The sequence below is a fragment of the Gobio gobio genome (genome assembly GCF_949357685.1).
Source record: "Gobio gobio genome assembly, chromosome: 13".
NCBI lineage: Eukaryota > Metazoa > Chordata > Actinopteri > Cypriniformes > Gobionidae > Gobio > Gobio gobio.
In genome coordinates this window covers 31,320,626-31,345,111 of record NC_137106.1, presented here as the reverse complement: position 1 = coordinate 31,345,111, position 24,486 = coordinate 31,320,626, and the positions used below count along the sequence as shown (strand labels likewise).

The following is a 24,486-nucleotide window of genomic DNA, read 5'->3' as shown; positions in this document are numbered from 1 at the left end:
TGTAACTCCACTCCCTCACACGAGCTCAGGGATTCACTCGCTCAACTTTACTCAAGTTGCTGTAGTTCAGAGTGATCGTAGTTAATGATATGCTGAAGTCCGCCCACACATTGACGTGATTGTTTACAACAAGTTAGTTTGTGGTGTAAGAAACACAGTCGATTTCAAACCGCTTTTTTGAAACTGTCTTTGGTTCACTGGATTTTTAAAGAGAAAATACTCAGCAATGGTGCACCGTAAAAAAAATTCAGGTCCCCAATTGAACATTTTCTAGTGACTGATCACATCTACATTTTTCAGTTGGCCAAATTGAATTTCTGTGAATTGATGCAATTTAATTCACAGAAATTCAATTTAGCCAACTAAAAAATGTAGATGTGATCAGTCACTATAACATTTTAAATTGGAGACCTGATTTTTTTTTTTACAGTGTGTTGACTTTTGAATTTGTACATGGTTTGTCTTAAAGTATATTAAAAACACCACATAGACATATAAACAACATTAAAAACTTTAACTAAACCCATTCAATTTTAGTTGATTAAATCTACTGTAGACTAAAATAATTCAGATGACTAAAATATGACAATCTAAATGGCATTTTTCGTTTAGGGGCAGGTGAATATCTGATATCTGTGATAATATAAAACTTTCCAAGGAAACAATTTTTTTTAGTTTGTATAAATCAGATAATAAGTGAATGGTGGAATGAAGTGAAGTGGGAGGAATAGGATCAGGACGTGGTAAGACTCAAACCGTTGTTATACCACAACTCTTTTGTATACATTGTGAAGGTTTGGATTCCGAAATCCACTGCCGCGTCAATGTATATATTTTGAGTGGTTGTTAAATTAAGTTATTAATTCATATTTATCCTTCTAAATACTAATACTAAATACTGAGTGACTTCTTCAAGCTTATGTTAAAGCATTTATTTTACTTTTCATCTTCAGTCACAAGAGAATAATGACTAATACTGTTTGAACCTTTTGCTGAGAGAAAGTATATCAGTATGTTTTGGGAAAGTTTCCTGGTCAGAGCTAGAGCTCGACCAACCTTGAAGTAGCTGTGTTTGTGTGTATGTGTGTGTGCGTGTGTGTGCCTATGTGTTGCTGGTACCTTTTTGTATAGGACCTGACGTTCACAAGGTGAACAACTGGCACGCAGTGGAGGTGAAACGACCGTTTGACAAACTGGAGCCTAGAAACCCAGATAAATGAGCTCAGAGGAAATATTTTTTTTAAGTTTATCTGTGCCTTAACCAATCAGAATCATTCAACCTGACGTGATGATGTAGCTTAGTGATTGTGTGAGAGTATATTTGCTGCTGTAATGAGTGTGTACGCAGAGTGGCCTACGAACTCCTTCCTCAGTGTTGAAGCTGACTTCTGCTGATAAAACAGCAAACTATTCTTCAGTAAAATTGTCTTCAATTGATTGCATTTCTTGACCCCTGGTCTTCATTTCTGGTCCTTGTATCTTTAACTGTAAAATCCCCTATAGTATAATTTTCCTCACAAACGTAACAAAGTGTTGACCCAAAGCTAATGCAAATTAGCTTGCTAACATAAGAAACCTACAATCTTCACTTTCACAAAGAACTTAGCCATGTGACCTGTGGAAATAGCTATCATCAGCTTATTGTAGCTAGCCATTTCTGATAGTTTACACAAAAAAAATTTATTCTTTCATCATTTACTCTCATGTTGCTCCAAACCTGTACGACTTACTTTCTTCTGCAGAGAATAAAACAAGATATAAGAAGAATTTTGGAATATTTAATATCTTAATTTTGCTTTTATTTTTATACTTTTATACTCCTTTTTATTTTAAAGTTTTAGTAATTTTATTATGTGTTTTTTTAGATTTTTTAAATCTTTTTATTGCTTTCATTTATTTTTATTTCAGTTTTAGTTTAGTAAGTTAGTTAAGTACTTTAATGTAAACTTATTTCACTTTAACTTGTTTGTTTTTTGACAGAATTTTGAACTTTTTGAAGTGATGTCTTGTATTTCAACAACTTAATAGTTACAATGACTGATATAGAGGACAAAGACCTCTCCTGCTGTTTCAGGCTGGCCAGTATTCCAGCTCTAAGCTTTTGCCAAATATTAACAGTCCTGTGGTGCTTACTGAAACAAATCTGCTGGATAGAGAATGAGAGAGAGAGAGAGAGAGAGAGAGAGAGAGAGAGAGAGAGAGAGAGAGAGAGAGAGAGAGAGAGACAGTGAGAGGGAGAGGCTGGGTCAACCTATCTATCAGAACTCTCAGACCTGTCTCGCATCCATAGAGCAGTGATGGCTCTGGAGCAAATGTCCAGAGAGCAGGGACAGTTTCATCCAGCCGGCCATGCAAAGTGACAAATGACAGTCACCATGCGCACATCCTGGAAACTGATTGTGATGGCAGGGCACAAAAGAAGGGAACGGATTCCAGCTCAGCAGTGGAGGACGCTCGGTATCCAGCCATTAGTGCTGGCAGACCCCAGTGAAGCCACACACCCTGCCATACCCTGATTACTGCCCTTCACGCTCAGCTTGAGTCAGACACAAGGTGGGTCTGAAGAAGCATGCGGGTATCTATACAATAATATGTTTTATTTTATGAAAGAGAAATAATTTTGCTGTCCAAAAACAGTGAACTTGTAATATGGCATGGTCTTTTTAAGAAATCGGCTCATCTTCCAGTGATTTTCTGTGTTAAGGCCATTTTTTAAGCCTCTGTCCTACTTACAATCGCCAAATGCAGAATGACTGCAGTTAGCATTCTGTACCACAGGGTGGTACACTTTACAATACTAAAGTCTACTATACTTCCATTAAAAGTCAATATCACATACGTTTACCACTACAAAAAATACCCCAGAGCAGACAAATAAAAAGTGTAGTAAAAAAGAATAAAATAAAAGGAAATGAATATAAAATAATACATAACATAACATCATATATAATAATATAACTAAAAATAAAAACTTAGAAAACTAGACTTTTTGGAAGAAGGTTTTTAGTGTATTTTTTCTTTTATTTTTTTCTTTCTGTTCTACTGTAACTATAGTGATTGAAAACACAACTATATAAAATAGAATCTGGACATTTTAGGTAGACTCAACCTCAGCTAAAAATGCAATACACAGTCATGACCTAATGGTTAGTCAGACTGGTAACCCAAAGGTTGCGGGTTCAATTCTCAATACAAGCAGGAAATGACTGAGGTGCCCTTAAACAAGGCACCTAACTCCCAATCGCTCCCCGGGCACCGCAACAAAAATGTCTGCCACTGCTCCGGGTGTGTGTGTTCACTACTCACTACTCCTGTGTGCAATAACTTGGATGGGTTAAATGTAGAGGAAAGATTCGAGTATGGGTTACCACACTTGGCCTTCACATGAAACTTTTCACTTTCTTAAGATCATGTCATCTGGGTCAGAAGCAGACCAGACAGTCAAATCAAATGTGAGGTTTTAACAAGCTGAGAAGTGTATAAAACATCTTTTCATCCTTGGACACTGAGAAAAAGTGTGAAGAGGAGGTATCATTATGGCCACTCTTAGGTGGGTGAAGTGTGTATGTAAGTTCTGATATCTCGTCTTGAGCAGCTCTTAGCATCCAATTCACCTATCTAACACAGCAGTGCTATGTAAGCATTCGCTATATCACAGCACATACAGTATGAGACTGATTACTGTAATCTCTGACATGGGTGGCAGTTTTATTTCAAAACTCAGCACTGTAAAAAGCGAATGAAATGAGTTTTTGACGCAAACGCCAATGTTACAGGCCTTTAGCCCTGTGATAGGAGGGCCAGTATGAGATGGAAACGGCAGCGATAGCTTGATGGCGGGTCATTAAAAGATAGCAGGCTGTTGTAGTGCTCACTGAGAAAAGGAGGTTCTGTTGTCTGCTGTTTGTTCATCATGAATTAATGAAGGATCTCGCCAACAGCCGCACAACAGAGTAATTGCCTATTTCCAGCTAAATTAAAGATCAGTCCATTTACTGATAATGTTATCCAGACCTGACAACTGAGGAAAGTGGTAATGAACAGCTGATCGAAGAGAATGACATCTAACTTCTGCAAACAGGCTCTTGGAAGTTAAATCTCATGAAATCTGCTTGGATCATATTCCATCCCAAAATCAAAAGAAAGAAATGATACTTAGCATGGAGTGAACTACTACGGTTGTTGGCATTTTGACATTCACATGACAACTAAGAAGTTTCTCATTATTATGCATATGTTTTTATATAAGTTTTTGTTTTATTTAATTGTGCATATGTTTTTATCACAGTCATAGCACATTAAGCTCATTAACTCGTTCTTTAAGCAAAATATCACCCTATAGAGTCAGCTTGTGTGAACATTTTAATTTTGCATTGACAGATGTCTTCATTCCCAATTGTTCACCAGAATCTCTTTGGGGTTCACTTTTTCAGCATGATGCATATCATTATGCAAAGTCTCATCTCATCCAATCACTTTAGCTTCTTCTCTGGCTTCTAGAACCTTAATCAAATGATTCACCACAATTGAAAAGTCAAATTAAATACGCCTGAAACAATTTCGTGTCGGGGAAAGAAACGTATAACTCCAGCGAATTTCATTAGAGAAACACACCACGGGTTATGATGTCTGCTCTATCCTTTTCACAAGATAAGCTGTACTGAATCTATTATTCTGCTTGGACGGTCTATTCAAACTTGTTCCCTCTCAGCCCAGACAAGGTGATATGATGCATGTAGATGAAAGAGCGAGAAGGGGTTTGTCCAGACCACCTACCTCCTTCAGGCAACCCATAAAGTTGTTGCTGACAGGCGACCCAGGTAAGTCCGCTGTGCTTGGACTTCCTCCAACGTAGAAGAAATCGTCCGATCCCAGCATGGTGTAGTCCTCCTGCGTATAGCCTGTTGTGGTCAAGATGCCGTCCACAGATATCGTCACCTGATTGAAAGGAACGACAAAAAAAGGGGAGGGAAAATTCCATTCATCAACGTCATGGCTGTGACGGCCGTTCTACCAAGGAATAGTTAGCTTCGGTCTTGCTGGTTGCTGTCTGTCTTTGATTGTGCACCAAACACCTGCACGTCAAGACTTTGAGTAGGCCGTTCTTGTCTAGTATTCGTAGACGTACAAAGGACAGGTAAAGAAAATATTTTGCCAGCATATTTTCTTTATCTTTGATGGTGTTAGAAATGGTTTTCTGGTTGGGGACGTTAGTTTGAGTGGTTAGTGTTATGTAACAAACTACAGACAAATTGCTTGTGCTTGTTTTTGGGTTCAAATTCTGTGCACACTGGGTTAGTTGACACTTACATATGCGTGCTTCCAAAATGAGCTAATACTACCACAAATGAGCATGCAATACAGAGGTCAGATGGTCTTTAACTAATAAAATGTTAATAGTGAGGTATACAACCACTGCAAACATTAAAGCATGCATCATTTTCATGCAAAGGGAAGCAGCACATATGACACCAAAGCAAAAGCCATGAGGGGTAATGAGGGAGGACACAGGAAGTCATGACCTTCAACACGATACAGACAGGACAGGACATTGGGCAGATGGTGGGTTGCTCAGACAAGGGTTTTGGTGTTAGTAACACAAGGACTGATCCAGCTTGAACGGGTCGGTGCGGCATGCGCAAACAACTGGAATCAACTGTCAGAGCTCCAGTGCTGAAGTAGCTTTTTATTCTTTTATTTTTACGTTGTTGTTTTCATCACTTTTTTGTTCAGGAAAGCTTCTGCCAGTTTTTTGGAAGTATTTGATACAAAAAAAGCCTTCAAAAACAAAAAAAAAGGGCCGTAGAGGAAGTTCAAATAAAGAAAGATGGAAAATGGCGGTAAAGCTGTGGCATAAAATGGGATGAGGACATTTGAAATTAAAAATAAGGAAATCCCCATAATACAAACCCCAGTCTGTCTATTTTTTTTATGATGCCATGAAACCCCAAAAAAGAGAAAGAAAGAGGGCCAAGGAAACACACGGTAAACCCAAAAAAAGGACAATAAGAATGATATCTACCAGACAATGGAGTTTGTTTACCATAGCGTGTCCAATACCTGAATGCTTTGAGAAAAAGGGGGAAGAAAGGAAATTAAACAATGTAAAAAAGGGTTGTTAATAAAATGAAACTCAAATGAAGTCATGATGAGTAGCATATTAGTGTAGGTTTCGGTTAGTAAATTGAAGAATCTAGTCAATGATTCATGAGTGGTTAGTCTGGGTCTGAACAAATGTTATCCATAGACAAACAAAGTATATGAGTGAGAGTAAGAATAGGTGGAAAAGAAAAATATATATATAACGGCTTCTCCAGAGCCTGTGGCATTGCACTTATTGGTTAAGGCACATACTCACTTGAAAAAGCCTTTGAGAATACAGTATTTTTCAGCTATAATTTCCAAATGTCTTTGTCAAAACACATCTAGCTTCCATTTTTAGGCTCCTTCTTATGCAATGTTTCATAACGTGTTGTTTTGTGCTACAACCGTGAATGGTCACCTTTATTTATATATAGCGCTTTTTACAATGCAGATTGTTTCAAAGCAGCTTCACAATGGTAACAGGAAAATGCAACAGAATTTAATAGGAAGTTAAATATTTAGTGTGACCTCTATCTAGCTGGCTCTTTGTTGTGATTCATATGGTTTTTGACTCTCCTCAGGCAATTGGATAAGGTAATTATAATACATGTTCTTGGCGTGATAGTAAAACGGCTATTAAACAAAGAAAAACAAAAGTCAGTCCTAGTGGATCAGAGCGGAAATAGCTTGTGCTTTTGGGCACTCACGCCTCCACACGTCCACGCAAAAAGCGACATGCTTTCACTCCTGTGGGGCAAAACCACCCTAAGTATTTACATATTTTAAAATGCAGCGCCAGAGTGATTTAACAGTTCACAAAGATTGGCTGTGGGTAAATGGAACGGTTGAGGTTGGTTGGAGCCTCTCCCCGCTGCCCTGATAAGACAGACTATTTGAAGAAGTGAGGTGAATATCTAGAGGGGTGAGAGAGACAGCCTCTTAAAGCCATCACACCGCTGATAGCTTCAGACAGAGGTAACTGCCTGAGGAAGCAAAACACGAGGCAAAGTAGAAGAACTCAGAGAAGAAATAGTTGCATTAGCATCTTGAAGAAGTAACCAAAAGTGCTAATTCAAACATAATATACAGTAGAAAGTAGCTCTGAATTATATTGAAAAACATGAACTTCTTGCCATTTTAGCATTACCTGTCTGAGGTTGCGTGTGACTTTCACGTCATGCCAGGCATTGTCGTTGAATTTGCCATTGACAGGCTCGACAATGGCCTCGAAAGCTCCTGAACCCAAGTTGATGACCAACGATACGGCTCCGTCTTTCAGGGCCAGGTTGACATAGTCTGCTGACTTGCCGGTGTGGAGGATAAGGCCATTTCTTTGCCAGGTCTTGAAGGACAACGTGATCTCGTCACTGCTGCTCTGGATGGGGTTCTGAGACAAATCGTAGCAGAAGTACTCGGAACCTCGGAAAGTGGCCACATTCTCTTCTCGCGCTAAAAGAGAGGAAATAAATGGTGTCAGAGCTTCTTGAAACAAAACAAACCCAAATATAGGAGCTATGGAAGTTTTCTGAGATTGACCACTGAAGGAGAGAAATTAAGTGCAGGCCAGATGACACTAAATGAGACAAGATAATGCTTAGCAAAATAGACAGTGTGGGCAGCAGAACACACAAAGAGGCTGTGCATTTATCATCAGTGACATTATTTCTCTCGTTGAAGTATATGCATTAATGTTCAGTGATTGTGTATCACATCTGAGTCATAATTACGAAAGCTGTAGTGTCCTCCAACCCATCAAAATCAACTCTGTTTAAACTCCTAAAACTATGACAAAATGGCTGATCGATACGATCCTCTTTAGACGAAACAGAAGCTAAATAAGAAGAGGCATTTAGACATTTTTACACAGACTGTTAAATGCGTCTCAGATGTTGCATTAATGCCTATACACTGCAGTTACAAAAGCATAAGTAATACTATGACACAGTTTAAACAACAATTACAATATTATCATAAACAATATACATACCCCATTTAAAAATAAATACAGCATAAAACCGTGTTTCCTGATTATAAACATTCTCTAAAGTCAACATTAAAATGGGCGGTTAGCCCTTTTACCGCAGTAAGGTGACATTTCAAAGTGAAACGGATTATTCCACAAGAAATAATATAGGGCGTGACTTGAATTTATCCATTATGATTTGATTGGATTGAGAAAAATTGTCTCTATTTTGCAGATGGTTAAAGGAGAAGAACTGAAAAATAAGTGACATTGCTGAACGGTCATTTCAGAGGTGGAAGATGACAGATTACAGGTACAGACTTCTTTAATAAGTACTGAATTACGTATTGATAAAGTAAAAGAGGAATTTTGATATCAAGTTGCCTTTAAATGCAGCTTTAGTGATTGCAAGCTAAGTTCACATTGGTCATTGGAATTCAGAGCACACTGCATCCACTTTTATGGAAATAAGTTCACTCTTGGTCCCTGTGGTCCCCAGTTCATTAATCACCAAGCTATGGTGGTGTGGCTTGGAGTAGGCAAAAATACACATATCTAATGGAAAGTTCCTCAAAACCAACACTGGACATCATTTACATCAGGAGGCCAGAAAAGGACCTCAGCACTAATGGCATCATTGATTTATCAGTGCTTCACTTGGGCCGCCGTGGGGTCGATATATTCTCTGGTTAAATGTTGACAAAACACTCACACATCCAAGTCTATGCTCCACCTCAGCAATCAGCATTAGTGGATGCAGTATGTGTTTTAACTGACCGGGTAAAGACATCTTGACCTGTTTTGCACTGGACTAAAGGGAGTATGATCGGATTGCAGGGTTGCTGAGCAGATTTTTCTCATCAGGGCTGGTACTTGTGCCCAGCTGTGACACACTTCACATGGTAATAAGCTAACGGGACAAACTGACTGACAGTGGAACATATTAAAAGCACATGGGACCCTGATGCAGCTGGTGAACACCAAAAAGCAGCCCTTCTGTGCAGTCAGAGAGATGAATCAGATTATATCACTCATTACAAGGCTGAAAGAAACAGATTAATGGAAGATGACTGAATGGATAGTGAGAAAGAGTTTTGTCCAGCAGGAGAGGGTGGTGCCTCATCCATGTGTCAAAAACTGTCAGTTAGATTTACTGTACTTGGATACTCATTGTGCAAATCTCACACTGCTGAAGAGATTCACAAGTCCATTAATATTTGGCTAGGCTGAAACAAAAAGAGGAGATTACTGAGCCGTGGCAAAAACTTATATATATAAAAAACGTATATATATAAACGTGATTCATCAGACCAGGCCACCTTCTTCCATTGCTCCGTGGTCCAGTTCTGATGCTCACGTGCACACTGTTGGCACTTTCGGTGGTAGACAGGGGTCAGCACGGGCACCCTGACTGGTCTGCGGCTATGCAGCCTCATATGCAACAAACTGCGATGCACTGTGTATTCTGACACCTTTCTATCAGAACCAGCATTAACTTCTTGATCTGCAGTACCTCGTCTGTTTGATCGGACCACACGGGCCAGCCTTCACTAACCACGTTCATAAATCAGCCGTGGCCACCCATGACCCTGGAGCACTTTGGATAAATACTGGCCTCTGCAGACTAGGAACACCCCACAAGAGCTGCAGTTTTGGGGATGCTCTAACCCAGTCATCTAGCCATCACAATTTGGCCCTTGTCAAACTCGCTCAAATCCTTACGCTTGCCCATTATTTCTGCTTCTAACACATCAACTTTGAGGACAAAATGTTCACTTTTTGCCTAATATATCCCACCCACTAACAGGTGCCATGATAAAGAGATAATCATCAGTGTTTTTCACTTCACCATCATAATGTTATGCCTGATCGGTGTATAGGTGGTATCATCTTCAAATTATGTTTTAAATTCAAACACTATAACTGCATGGCTCTTACTGCAGCTCTGTTTAAGATATATATGAAATAAAGTGAATATTTCACCTACATAGCTGTGTCCTACTGCAAACACCTGAGCAAAACTGCTAAAGCTCAACATTGTAAGTAAGCAACTTAGATCACCTGCTCGAAACACAAGCAAAAGGTTCCAGGCTGCTGAACAGGGCCCAGTGTTTTCCCTAGTAGCACATGGGTGTTATTGTGCGCTACATGCTGGCATGGAAGGCTGGTGCCAACACCTCAACAGATGCATTATTACTCCCCAGAGCATGGCTACCGTTAGCGGCGTGTTTCTGAGAGAGCGGGCCCTCATTTAGATCCTCGACACCTTATCTCCTTCCTCCTGACTAACTCGAGTGGTAACCGCATCCCTGAGATCCTGCCATGCCGTTAAAGTGCCAGGAGAGAGTACTGATCAATTATTAATTAAACAGAGTGTTGTTTTTACTAAAGACACCGCTCCACATTACTGTCAGATGTTCTCCGTACAATCATCTTAAGATCTGAATACTTCATAAGAGTCACATTTCCATGCTGATATGATGTGGGATCATACAGTGAGTGGAAAGGAAGATGTGAAGGACATGAGGGTCAGTAAGAGGAAAAGAAAGAGGAAGAAAGCCTGAGAATCAATATATATATTTGAAGAAAAATGATGCTTATGCTCACAAATGCCTCATTCATTTGATCAAAAATCCGGTAAAGACTGTAATATTGTGAAATATTGTTACAATTTATAGAACTGTTTTCTATTTTAATATATTTTAACATTTCATCTATTCATGCAATGTGAAAGTTGAATTTTTAGCAGCCATTACATGATCCTTTAGAAATCATTCTAAAATGCTGATTTGGTGCTCAAGAAACATTTCAGCTTCATTTTTTTGTAAACCTTACATTTAAAAGGCATTATTAACATTTAAAGGTGCACTGTGTACATTTTGGCAGCGGCTATTTACAATCCCTTACGAAAGGAAAATATATTTACCAACATATTTCTTGAAATATATTATAATATATATTGTTAATATATTGATGGTACATATATACAATATATTATATATTCATGTATTATATTGGAGTATATTGCAAAATATACAAATGATTGCCGCTTTCAATATATTGCAATATATTGGAAAATATAAATATTAAATCCCATATATGGGAATATATTGCCTAATGTATTACATGATATTGAAAGTGAAATAGCATACTAAGTGAAAATAGTGACATATTCTATTTACACCATGTAAAAGTAGCAATGTGCAAATTTTTGCAATGTGTAAATAGTAATTACATACAATTTATACTTTAGTATAAAAGAGTGTATAAAGTGTAAATTATTATATTAACATTAACATTATTAAATGGATGACGCCTTAATGAGACAATAAAAGCCCTCCCTACTACCCCTAACCCTACACAATAAATAATTGTATTAACATTTGTAATTGTGCCTAACATTTGGTTAGGCACTCTTTGAACATTTTCCATTTTTAAAACATTTTCTAATTAAATGCTTTTCCGATGTGATATGTGATAGGAAAAAAGAGAGAAGAGCGAGTTTGGCAAAAGGCAGATTCGAACGTCGATTGCGTCAAAACCTAGATCCTTAAGCCTTACGCGTTACTGACTATGCCACTGAAGATCTTGTTTGGCCAAACCAGGCATTGCGAATAGCATCTGCCAACAAGGCACGCTATTTGCACTTGCTGTAAATAGACACTCCGGTAAATTTAGCGGCATCTTGCAGTGAGGTTGTGAATTGCAACCGTCTACCACTCACCCCTCCCTTTCGAAGCACATAGAGAAGCTACGGTGGCCGACACAGGACACATTTGAATGGGGAAATAATGTTAATGGATGAGTGAATGCATTCATGCTTTTTAACATGACTGGTATGAAGCAGGGCGTGATTACTAATAAAAGACAGATATCAGCACCACACGCGAGTCCTGGGGGTATAAAGAAATTAGGATATTACATTCTACCAAACTAAACGCAAGTGCTGAATTGCTACTCATACAGGTCAGTTTATTTGACAAATTAAAATTGTGAGGAAATGCAATGCTGTTTCACTTGATCTAAACTACATTTGAGTATGTTGAAAGTTATAATGTGTTTATAAATTATTCTGTGTGTTAGTTTGTTGGCTGTATGAGCAGTAAGCTACATCAATATTAGAACATCATACCGATGATATTCTAATATTTCACTGTGTTGAGCTACATAACATTGATTGATTTGATGTACATTTGCTCACCTGTCTAATAAAGCACATACAAGCGCGGAATCTCTGTCAAGCCAAAGTTTGTTGCGAAGCTCTCGCCATCTCAAAAACGCCACGTCGATACTGGTCCTCTTTTCTTTTTTCAGTCTGCTTGCGCATGGTCCATAATGTTTGAACGAAACTACAACAGCGCCACTAGACGTTACGCAGTTGTCCTCGTCTGTTGTCATGGTTTCTACGTATGTGCAATAAAAGAGGAAGCCGAGGGTAACGAGGATATGACACCATTGACAGCCAATTTTCTCACGATTTACAAATAGTTGGAAACATTTGGGATATTATAAGTACTCAACTGAACAAAATATATAACACTGGCCTAGTGGTTTTTGGATATTTTACCGCAAAATTCTTACATATTTCACCTTTAATAGGCTAAACTTCAAATTACCAGACTACTGTTTTTGTTTATCAGAAAAGATGATACATCTAATAACTAATGGCTGAATTATTGGCATTAATTATGTTTTACATGTTAACCAGTCCATATAATCTCATAGCCAGAGGTTTGGCCAACAGTGATTTGCTTCCACAAGCTATATTCAATGAATACAGTTTTCAATATGTTAGCAAAGAAGAGTTTACACTGTGAATTTGTAATGAAATTGTAATGATAATAGAAGACATATTAAAAAAATTGAGATGAAAAAAACTGAATACCATTTATTCATTCCTTTGTATTTGTTTTTAGACTTTCTCCACAATGTTTCCAACCTATAATCTCAAACTATCATACAGAATACAGTGAACAAAAACCAGAGTACAGAAGCACATTTCCCACAGTTTCTGTCTCGCCACAGCACTCCTTTCAAAACAAACCTTATCTGTATAGATTTTTAATGAAAATCCTCATGGGGGGCAAAGGTACTTAATCTCCTTTATAATGGAGAATCCAACAGAAAGGAGGTTATGGGCTGTGTGCGAGATAGTAAACGTGCAGAATTATGAAATCTTAATGAAAACATCATTATTAGTCAAACTGGCACCGGGAACAGAGATTGTTATCGAATCATAATTGCAATGGTCCGCTAACTCTTTTTCCCTCCACTACACAGAGACGGATGGTGGTGGTACGGTCAGAGACGTTCTCATGCGTAAAGGTGTCAGAAGCCCAGGAGTGGAGAAAAGTAGTGTCGTTAGAGAAGCCATTAAATCCAGCATGCTTTGGGGAGGAAACCATTACGGGGTAAGAGCTCTCAACCTGTCAATCACATGTGAGAGGATGCAGGCAACTTTCTGACCAATTGGCCTCTCAACTCCAAAACAAAACTGCCATTTGCCACATAGTGCCCTTCACAGAAATACAGTATCCCATGAAAGACACGGATGGAAATGATAACGCCTGTATCAGAGGTGCTAAGATGAATGGTATTATACCAAATCTAAAGGGATAGTTCAACCAAAGATGAAAAATATATCATCATTTACTCATGTCGTTTGTATTTGAATTTCATACATTTCATAATGTGACATTTTTAAGAAACTGAATATACAGTTTGGAAAAAAGTACAACAAGACTTATCATCTATCAGGATTTGATTCGTTTGTGAGAAGTTATTTTGCCTTCGGGAGAAAAAGAGAATTTATTTTCATGGATGAATTATGCACAGCAAGATAGGGGACATTTGAAGAATTTTATATTAAAAATGAATTGCCACACCTAGATTTTTGCCCACATTGTAAAAATTTATTTTTTTGAAGTTGTAAATAAAATTATTTGAGTGTTTTACAATTAAATTTTTTTTATTCCATGTTTAATGAAATGTGTTACTTGCCATTTATTTGCAATTAATTGTGAAACTTACTAACAACTTCAGAGATAAATTGTTTCTACACCTATTTTTTCAGTGCATTACACAGATTTGGCTGTGCATGAAAACAAAAAACAAATGAAAATAAACAAAAATACAAAAAAAAAAAAAATTAAAATCTGAAGTAACTGTAAACCGATTTGTGTATTGTCAAGGTCTATAGAATGAGCTGAGATATCCTTAAATTGTTATGCACGAAGACACTATAAAAAAGATGCTTGTTCTAGCATCAAGCCTTTAAAGTGACCAAAACATGAAAACATTCCTGCAATAGAGTACATAATTAGAGCTAATCAATCTCCCTCAACCTTTGCCTTTCTCTTCATCTGTCAACTGAGGGCAGTTTTAAGGCTAATCTATCCCTGCAGATCCAGAGGGAGCTTCCAGACAGTGCAGCCTGAGCATCCGTCATGCAGCGGTGAAGGGGGAAATCAATAAAGAGGGAAGGAGAAACAGGGCCTATCTCCCCCGGCCTGGCCTAGAGAGACCCTGGTGTCCAGGCCAAACTCCCGTCACAGACAGCTGCTGACTCACCAGCCTCTTGCAACCATATATTACAACCTCCGATTGTCAACTCATGCACCAAACTGCAACCAAACACCCGCACTGCTGTCACATTACACTTATAATGTCCGCTCCCTTCGATCAAGTTTATAGGTTACTCAAAATCGCAGAGGAATTAAAGTATGAAGTCAGACGTGTTCTTGGTCATCCTGCGGTGGTTGATATTATAGTATAGTATAGTAGTGTTTATTCCTATGATTATAAAAAAATATATTATGGAACCTTGATTATCAGACACTTCCCATATATGTGTTAGAGTAATAATATAAAATGAATATAAAACCACACACAATTTTGTCTTTGAAAGAAGTGTCTTATGCTCATCAAAAGTACAGTAAAAACAGTAATATTGTGAAATATTCTTGCAATTTAAAATAACTATTTTTGTTTAAGAGCATTTATTTGAAAAACAAAATCATCAACAGATTTTTACAACATCATAATGTCTGTTCTGTCACACATCCTTACTGAATACAATTATTAATTTAATAGATTATATAATAATATATATTTATAATATATACAATATTAAATACCTACCAGCTAGATTTAAAGAAATCAAATTCTTGCCTGAATTATCAAACAATAATTATTATAATATAATAATATAAATATAATATAGTAATTTTATAATTTGTCAATCTGTTATTTAATTGTAGTAAAATAATTTTTACTTAAAACAATTTTCATTTAATATTAATATTTGTATTTTATACTATTGATATTTAGTTGTGTCCAATATTTTGCCATATTTTCTAAACCAATATACCCTGCTACTCTAGTGATTATGAAAAAAAAAAATGACGCCCTATTCGGACGGTCATTGCTTCTCGTGGGGTCGTAAGGTATTTTCATCATTGACAGGAGCTAGTCTGTGATTTTATTGCCGTCTGAATCCAGAATGTCAGCGTTTTCAAAAAGAGATCGCTTTAAAATTCACTGTTTATATCCTTTTTGACCACTGCGGAGCACCGTATCGTTGCGCTTCGCTGTAATTTGGTTGCATTTTATCTAGCCTACACTTTTATTACTGAAATGCAGGAAAGTATTTACAAAAATAATCTTTTATTACCGCTCAAAAGGGAAAGAGAAGAAAAGCACGTAAGCATTTGAAATGGGCCATTATTATGGCAGCAATACTTTAAAATAACCAAGCAGCATTCTATTCACCTCATCCTCATGTAAATAAGAGGCTGTATTAACTTACTAATTTCCACATTTTTAAAATGACACATAAAATACAAGGCAGAAAAGCATTTTAACTATAATGCGTCTATATCTTCCTATTTTTTTTGTAAGATTTAAGATTTAATTGATAATCAGAATAGTATTTTCCTATTATTAAATTAAATATGAATTTATTCTTATTATTCAAAGCATATGACATTTTATTTACAGCAGGCATCATGCGACTGACCACGTGAGCAGCGCGTTCCCGGGTTCGTAGGATCACAAAACTGAGGTGGCACATTTATTTTTACGGACGTCCACATGAGAAAAAATTACCATCTGAATAGGGCTTTACATGGGAAACAAACTTTTATCAATAACTAAAAACCTACATTTGGTCCCAAACAAAGCAAGTTCCCTCTGAGTGATAACTAGTGTACTTTACACCGAACATTTACTGAAAAAAGAAAACAAAAATATAAGAGGTTCCGAGGGCCTAGTATAAGAGTTGCAGGCCCTATTTTGTTTACTTTTTCCTGGAAAGTGCAGTTTGCTGATCTAAGTGTGTGACAGAACATTCTGGATAGGAGAGACCTGCCGCAGTCCGTGTTCAGCTTCAATGGCTCGCTCCTCCCTTTTGCAGCTTTTAGCTGCTACTATTAGCTTTCTCTCTCTTTTTCTCCATCTCTCTCTTGGTCTGTCTGCCTCCCCACTGGTGTCTGGGTGCCAGTCTGCCTGTTACAACCAGTGGGTAGAAGAATGCAGACGCAGAGTGATACAAAAAAGTCCAACGTGATAATATGTCATTGCTCACAATGATTACAAGAGAAAAAGAAAGTCCAAACAAAAACACACTGCACACAATTGTGAACATCCAGTTTTGTTTGCTCACCTTGACCCTTCAGACGAATGTGTTGTTAAAGTAGATAGAAAACATTTGTCACTAGGTCACAAAGCTCACCAGTGATTGTAAAGACCAGAGCAGATATACAGATGGTCATATCAACAGTGGTGTAAGAATGATGCAATGTTATGATTATGGTATATGGAGCAAGTGTGTGTGATGGTGCCTGATTTGTGGGTGTGTGACGTGCCTATAGCTAGGACAAGAGTGGGAGTGAAATCAGCAGGGCGTTCTGGACTCAGATCAGGTGCAAGAAGACAGGAATTCCAGATCGGACCATCTGTTGGTCTTTCTCAGAGCAAGCACACACACAATCATAAGTTCTGAAAGACAATATGCTCACACTTATGTCTTACAAAAGATACATTAATGGGTTATTTCACCCAAAAATGAAAATTCATCATTTACTCACCCTCATGTTGTTCCAAACCCGTAAGACTTTTGATCATCTTCGAAACACAAATTAAGAATATTTTAATAATCTGAGAGATTTCTGTCCCTCCACTGACTGTCCATGCCACTACCACTTTGAAGCATCAAAATGTTCATAAAGAGATCATAAAATGAATCCAAATGAATTGAGAGATTTAGTCAGTTTTTTATGATGATTTATTTTAGGCTTTTATTCACATATAATTGATATACGCAGCACATTTGAGCTTCCGCAAGAACCAATGAAGTTTGTATGGTTGAGCTTCTTTTTAAAGTGAAAGTGAAGCGACATGTAACCCATACTCGGAATTTGTCCTCTGCATTTAACCCATCCGAGTTAGTGCACACACATTAGGAGTAAGTGAGTAGTGAACACACACACACACTGCAAACCGTGAACACACACACCCAGACTCAGTAAATCAACTGAGTCTCTTCCGAAAAGTTGGACTATAGACCGCTCGATTCATATACAATAGATTCGTTTTACGATCTCTTTATGAACCTCTTGAATTGTCAAAGTGGTAGGTGCATGGACTGTCAATTGAGGGACAGAAATCTCTCAGATTTCATTTAAAATATCTTCATTTGTCTAATAAAGATGAATAAAAGTCTTACAGGGTTGAAACGACGAGAGGGTGTGCAAATGATGACAGTCTTTTTGATTTTTGGGTGAACTAACACTTTAATGTAGACTGGGTAAACCCAGCCTGATCTGCTGGCGATTTGATTTCGCCCTCCAGCTCAGTCTGAAAACCTGTACATTCATTTCTACTGCTTCTGTTACACTTTTGTGGGAACCAATCACAGACTGGCTTATCCACCTGGCGCGCAATTGGCGGGTTTAACACGATGATGGATAGAGAAGCGATGGGTCGTTGCCCGTTGATCACGCCTCTTGTGGTCTGATTGTTTGAAGGACTATCCAATTGTGTACAGAGTCATTTGAATTATGCTTGTTTATCACACCCCTTGTGCAGTAGAAAATACATAGCAGACTCCCCAGACCAATGTTCAATCTTAAATTGAGCTTGGTCTGGTGATAGCCAGACAAACTTTAATACTTTCACCAGTTTACATTCACATTTATCGTGGGTAATGCATTAAAACACAAAATAAGCATCAAACTCATCATAAAGCTGTTATCCGCAGCTCTGGCTTGAGTGTTTTAAGGAACTTTCCTTTCAAATCTGGTGGCATGAGATCTCTCAAACACTGGTAGATTAAACTAACTTCCCCAAACCAGCAAAGCCTTTCCTCCTGAGAATGAGAGATGAGAAATGAAAAGATAACAGTATACAATCTAGTCTGTTAAAGGCCATGTTCTATCAGCCCATCTGTCAGCGATGAGGGTATTATCTCCTCTCCTACCTCGTTTTAGTGCAGCAAAAGTGAAACTACATGCAGATCAGCTCTTGAAATGACAAGCATTTCTGCTCCCCATTCCGTTGAAATTGTTATTCCGCTTTTGAAAAGCTTCGGGATACTGTTTAAGCATTTGCTTTCACAATCCAGGGAAAGCAATTTCATACCCAGCTAATTTAAATTTGCCAGCTCTTTTTGATCTCTGGCATTAAATGTATTTCATTAATTTTTTCTCATATTTTCAATTACAGGTATGACGCTCTAGGATTGAGGGACCATCTGAATAAGAAGAAGAAGAAGAAGAAGAAGAAACTCTACTAGTCCAACAGCAGTAAAGGTATTCATTGATAAATAATAAAAACTTTTACTACAATTAATACTACAATTTATATAGATATAAAAAAATTAATAACATCTGGGATAAGTAAAGTTAGTAATGTTTTTGAAAGAAGTCTCTAATGTTCACCAATACAGTACAATTGTGAAATATTACATTTTCTAAAATAACTGCTTCCTATATGAATATATTTTAAATTGTAAATTATTCCTGTGATGAATTTTGCTGAAATTTTAATGAAAAGCTGAATTTTTACCAACAATTACTCCAGTCTTCAGTGTCAAATCATTCTAATATGCTGATTTGGTGCACAAGAAACATTTCTTATTTATATTAAAATTAAAAAGGGTTAGATATTTTTTTTTTCAGGATTAATCGATAAATAGAAAAGAACAGCGTTTATACGAAATACAAATCTTTAACATTATAAATATCTCTACAGTCACTTTTGATCAATTGAATGTAGCCATCCTTGTTGAATAAAAATTGTGTATATATACAATTTAATTATAAATTTTAAAATGTATATGTACAGTACATGAATAGCATGAAATGTACTAATAGCTGACTTTTTTATTAATGTACTTTAATGATATGTACCAATATTAATCAATATACATTTTTATCCACAGACGTTTTCAAGGACATCAAAAAGGTCCTATGGAAAAACCTGAAGCTGCATTTTTTGCACCAGTGGAGATGATGTTGGCTTTACGAGTAATGATGCCACTAATGATGCATCAAACACATTTTCTAATCACAAGGATTCAACATGCACTGGAGGATTCTTTCACATGAGTTCTTCTGTAGGACGTACATTGCCTGAAAATGTCACATTTTTCACTGTATCAATGCAGAGCTATCGTGACATTTCCCTTTAAAAGGCTCTGTTCCTGCCGCTGTAATTTGGTGTAATGGCACAGAGTGCCATTACAACAAAATCCTAATCCTGAAAACGGCAAAAGAAAAGCACATAAAAACTAGAACAAGCACGGTATCAAAGGAAAAAGATACCGTCATCTCAGTTGCAAAGACAGGGGGTGAGGGAAGCTAAAATACATCTCAAAATGAGATCCGACGAGCCAAAGAGAGGAGGGATTCCTCCAATGGAATAGAAGACAGATAATCATCAGAAATGTCGGGACACACGAGAGAACTCGTTTGTTAGTCTACGCAACCAATAAAAAGCCCAGATGTCAGTGAATTTAACGTCACAAAGGAGAAACAACATATTACGATGAAACAAAAAGGAGGAAAATGGTGGATGCCATTTTAACAACGAACAGCACATGATGGCTGCCATAAACTTATATATAAAAAAAAACCAATATAAAACTAAACTTAATAGTCAAAAAATGTGCATTAACAGTCTGATCCCAAACATTAATGATATAGCACTGTATTCTTAAAGCATATAGCCATAAATCGAACACTAACTCTCTGTTTGTGAGCAGTGGATCGTGAGTTATTCATAGGAGTGCTCATATACGCTCGTTCTTTGGGTCAGTATGTATTCTTACCCGAGGCATGACAGCCAGTCCCACGAGCTTTTCATTTACTTTCAACATAATGTTATTGGCCATTATCTCTGCTGTCAGCTGCTGTGCTGATATTTAATGAAGGGGCATCTATGTCTGGGTGCCATTTTTCAGCTGCCTTGGTGTTGCCGTGGAGACATGCCGGTGGAGGGCAGTGGGGCTTGGCCCATCATTTTCCACTTGAACCAGATAAGACAGGCATTTAGTGCCACAGCCCAAATTTAATATTTATTTTCCAACCCCCTTCATTTGCATTTCACATGTTTCTCCAAGAGAAAGAGAGAGACAGAGATCTCCTGTTAGTAGCATTACTGTTTTATAACATTCAATTGAAAGGTTATATTGGAGATAGAGGAAAGATATTTTGCACTACCCAAATGCACAATTCCACTGCAGTATACAATTGCGGGCCATCATAACTGTACACATTATTGTTAACAACTGAGTGCACTTACTGAGGTCAAATAAAGTGATTTCCATGTGCATTTTATATTTCGAATGCAAATGCTGTATTATCACAGTAAACAACAACCAAGTGCATCTATCGTGTAAATAGGATGTACTTGGACAGGTAGGAGTAAACATTAAATGCTAAGTTTTCAAAAAAGGAAAAGCCAAAAAAAAAAACAATACAAGAAATCTGTGAAAACAGCATGGGTCATTAAATGAATGTAATATTCACAAATATAACAGAGTACAAACACAGAGTCTAGAGCAGAGGCGAGAATAAAAGCACAAATCATTTGCTGTGCAGTTGTAGAATATGAAGAATTACTTCAGGATTTTTTTCATCATATTATAATTTCCCTGGCAATATAAACTGTGATACAGTTATGGAAAATCAGTTTTCATAAACCAAGGAGTACTGGAAAACACAAAACTGACCTGGAAAGATCCAATAACACTGGCCCAAAGCTAACTCTAAGCAACTACATGATTTAAATGCTTCCAGCTATGCAAGCTGATGAAATTAGTTTGTTAGCTATCAAAATTGTACAAAGCTAGCTACATGAATGTGACAATCAACTGCTAAAATACAGGTTTGCTACCACCGCCACACTAATGCAAGATCACGTTAAGTATACACAGCGGGAGCACGTGAATTTGCATCAGAGTTCTTGCGCAGGTATCCTATGCTCTACCTTTAAAACTACAGACACAAAAGGACGAATAGGACACATTTTGTCTCCTACAAGCAGACAACACCTCAAAAACACATTAGCTCTGCTCGACAAACATAAACAGAATGACCTTTACCCTCCACAGGGATATATTCATGACTTGTACCTGTCAATAAGCTCACGGCCCAAGAAACACCATTAAATACAAATAGCCTGTTCACTTCCAAAGAGAAAGAGCAGGTGACACTGATAAAGGATATTGATCACCAAGGGCATCTATTCCCTTGATATCTCTCCATTCATCTGTACATCCATTCATCTGCGTGTAAAAAAGAAACGGCTGAATCTCAATCTCTGCATTTCGTGCGTCGCATCTTTCCAGCTTGGGAACCTATATAAGGTCGTAAAACAATATGCAGATTCTACTGAATCAAGTTTGACATATTATTGGTCATGAATGATTAGTGATTATAGAGACCTAAAGGCCGTGCGTGTGCGTTTGCGTGTGCATGTACAAGATTCATAAGTGTTAAAGACAGCTGTCTTCTAGGCTTTCCATAATTCCTCATAAAGCCTGTCCCATATTCCACCAGTTAGAGGCAATAATTGACGCTTTGACATGAGAGATCTCACACGCTGAGATTAATCAAAATGTTAAACTAATTCACAGACGGATTCAGAGTGTTTGTGATCAATTACACATATTAAAGTCAATGTGTTTTATTCGTTTAGGTAAGTGAATGGGATTGGACAGGCAAAAAATTGTTGTGTAAGAACAATTAACAGGGCTGAGAAAAGGTCATTTGGGAATAAACTGACATTTTACACTTCTCTTTGTCAAATGTAAGTCATTCAGTATTCTCAAATAAATATGGCCCCATAAGCACACAGACCTACAGTCATTTCATGCATTAAACAAAATCACAAAACCTGCTTCTTCTATGCGTAGGACACTATGTGATTGGTTGTCCACTTGTAAGCAGCTGTACCCAGCGGCAAAAACAAAGTGTTGCCGTCCTTTAAAACGACAAAGGGCTCAGCAGAATTTTCTCCAGAGAGCAGAAGAATACAAATCAAGGCTTCAGAATAGTAAACACTTCCCGTTGCCTCTATTTGTTCTGCCTACATTAAACTCCTCAGTACATTATGATTCAGAACTCTTGCACACTTTGCAAACAGAAATCAATGAGACACAAAAACAAGGAAGTAACAACGTTTAAAGTGTAATGCACTCCTGGAACGAAGATGAAAAAAATACCCATTGTATTTGTATTTTAAAACAGAATGGATGCGAATGTCCTTAAATAGAAACATACTGCACTACACACACCGGCTCTTCAGAAAACCTCAGGAAGTGGAAGCTGCTGCTTTAGTTCATCAGCCTGTGTGAACAGCCTAGATCTCATTCCCTAGGGAGTGGGCCACTATAACGCCCTGTGGCACTAGGAAATGCGTTTCCTCATTTAAAGAACATTAATTGTAATGACAATGATGGGCAATTTATATGCCTGTCAACATCAATCCTGATATATATATATATGTGTATATATGTAAAATACTGCTATTAACTATATATTTATGTATGTGTTGAAAAATAAATCCTGCCAGTACTATTTGAAAAAATAAAAAAAACTATATAAAAAACTAATAATTAAAAATAAACACAAATTTTGCCATGGCAGATTTAAATTTGATCAGGTATTATTAATTATATTTGTTAAGACAAATTAGATAGACTTATCTTTAAATCATGCTTCAGAATTACAAGGAACCTGTTTCTCGTTGCATTAATGACACTTTAATGAATTTACAGATTAAATGCAGATTGTAGATATGACTGTGAACATGTTCAATAAACTGTAAGAGACAGAAAGACAGATGCGTCTGACAGATCCACTGCTGTGGTCTTCCTCACAGGAACTGGCAGTGCGCAAGCCCCTCGGCAAACCAGTGTCAAACACAATGACCCTGCAAAGATTCTCAGAAGTCCATATTATCCATAAGGGACTTAACTCCAGAGAGGAGAGAGGAAGGCCTATTTCTCATATCCCCCCCCCCTCTATACCCTGTCTATATAGCCCCCCCTACACCCCCCTGGGCTAAGTGTTCTTAACCCGTTCTCTCATGGGTACCAGACAGAAGGAGTCCCCAGGCGGCCCATAATCACCTCGTTTCAGAATGTCTCCCCCTCCCCACTGTCTCTCTCTTGTTCACTCTCAATCTCTCTGCAGTAGCCTACTGCCTGACTGCATTGTCTAAATGTGCCCTAAATTCCCTCTGACGTATTTTATGTTTAGACTATAAAAATAATAACTGAAAAAAAGAAAAAAAATTGTTTTTTTTAATATATCCTGTATATAAAATATTTTATTTTTATTTCACGTAGTATAGACAGCTCCGGGGGGTTAATAAAGGCCTTCTGAAGAGAATCAATGCATCTGTGTACGAACTTCCGCTAACTGTCGTACGCACGTTCACGAGAGACTGTCTTTCAGCGTATAACGTAGGAGCGCTCCGGTGAGAATATGCTAGTTCTTACGAGAACCAAGTTTTGTTTTGCTCTATCCGCTGCGCTTCATCATTCGTCATCGTAACCAGGGGCGCCGCTAGCAATTTTGGGCCCTATGAAAGAATTTTATGTTGGGCCCTCTACCACACCAACCTAGCTATCCAAAATCTTTGTCTGAAATTTAATAATACTGACCAATTAAGCTCCGCTCGCTTAAAATTAAGATACAATTTATACAAAACAAAACTTAATGAAGTGGTCACAATCATGTCTCATCAACTCCATTCATCTTATGATGTGTCCTATCTCATGCTGTTCACTTTTCATAATCGACATAGATTAACAGATTGACAACATAGACATAAAAAACAACATTATAATATTTAAACATAAATATAAAAATAAATACCTTAATGGCTGCAACAATTATAGCACAGAGAAATTTCATGTCGTAGTGGGATAT

The 24,486-nt window shown here is 37.5% G+C and overlaps 1 protein-coding gene across 2 annotated transcripts in view; it reads right to left on the bottom strand.

The window, feature by feature from the left end:
- Window positions 1–24,486, bottom strand: part of nrxn3a (neurexin 3a) — a 353,303-nt gene that overhangs the window by 276,319 nt on the left and 52,498 nt on the right. Inside the window, exons 6-8 of one of the 2 annotated variants that reach the window (XM_079833565.1) lie at window positions 7,232–7,533; window positions 6,044–6,067; window positions 4,777–4,938 (exon numbers count right to left, since the gene is read on the bottom strand). In XM_079833565.1, coding sequence (XP_079689691.1) covers window positions 4,777–4,938; window positions 6,044–6,067; window positions 7,232–7,533 — 488 coding nt within the window. The remainder of the gene's footprint in view (window positions 1–4,776; window positions 4,939–6,043; window positions 6,068–7,231; window positions 7,534–24,486) is intronic. The other variant, XM_079833566.1, reaches the window with a different exon arrangement.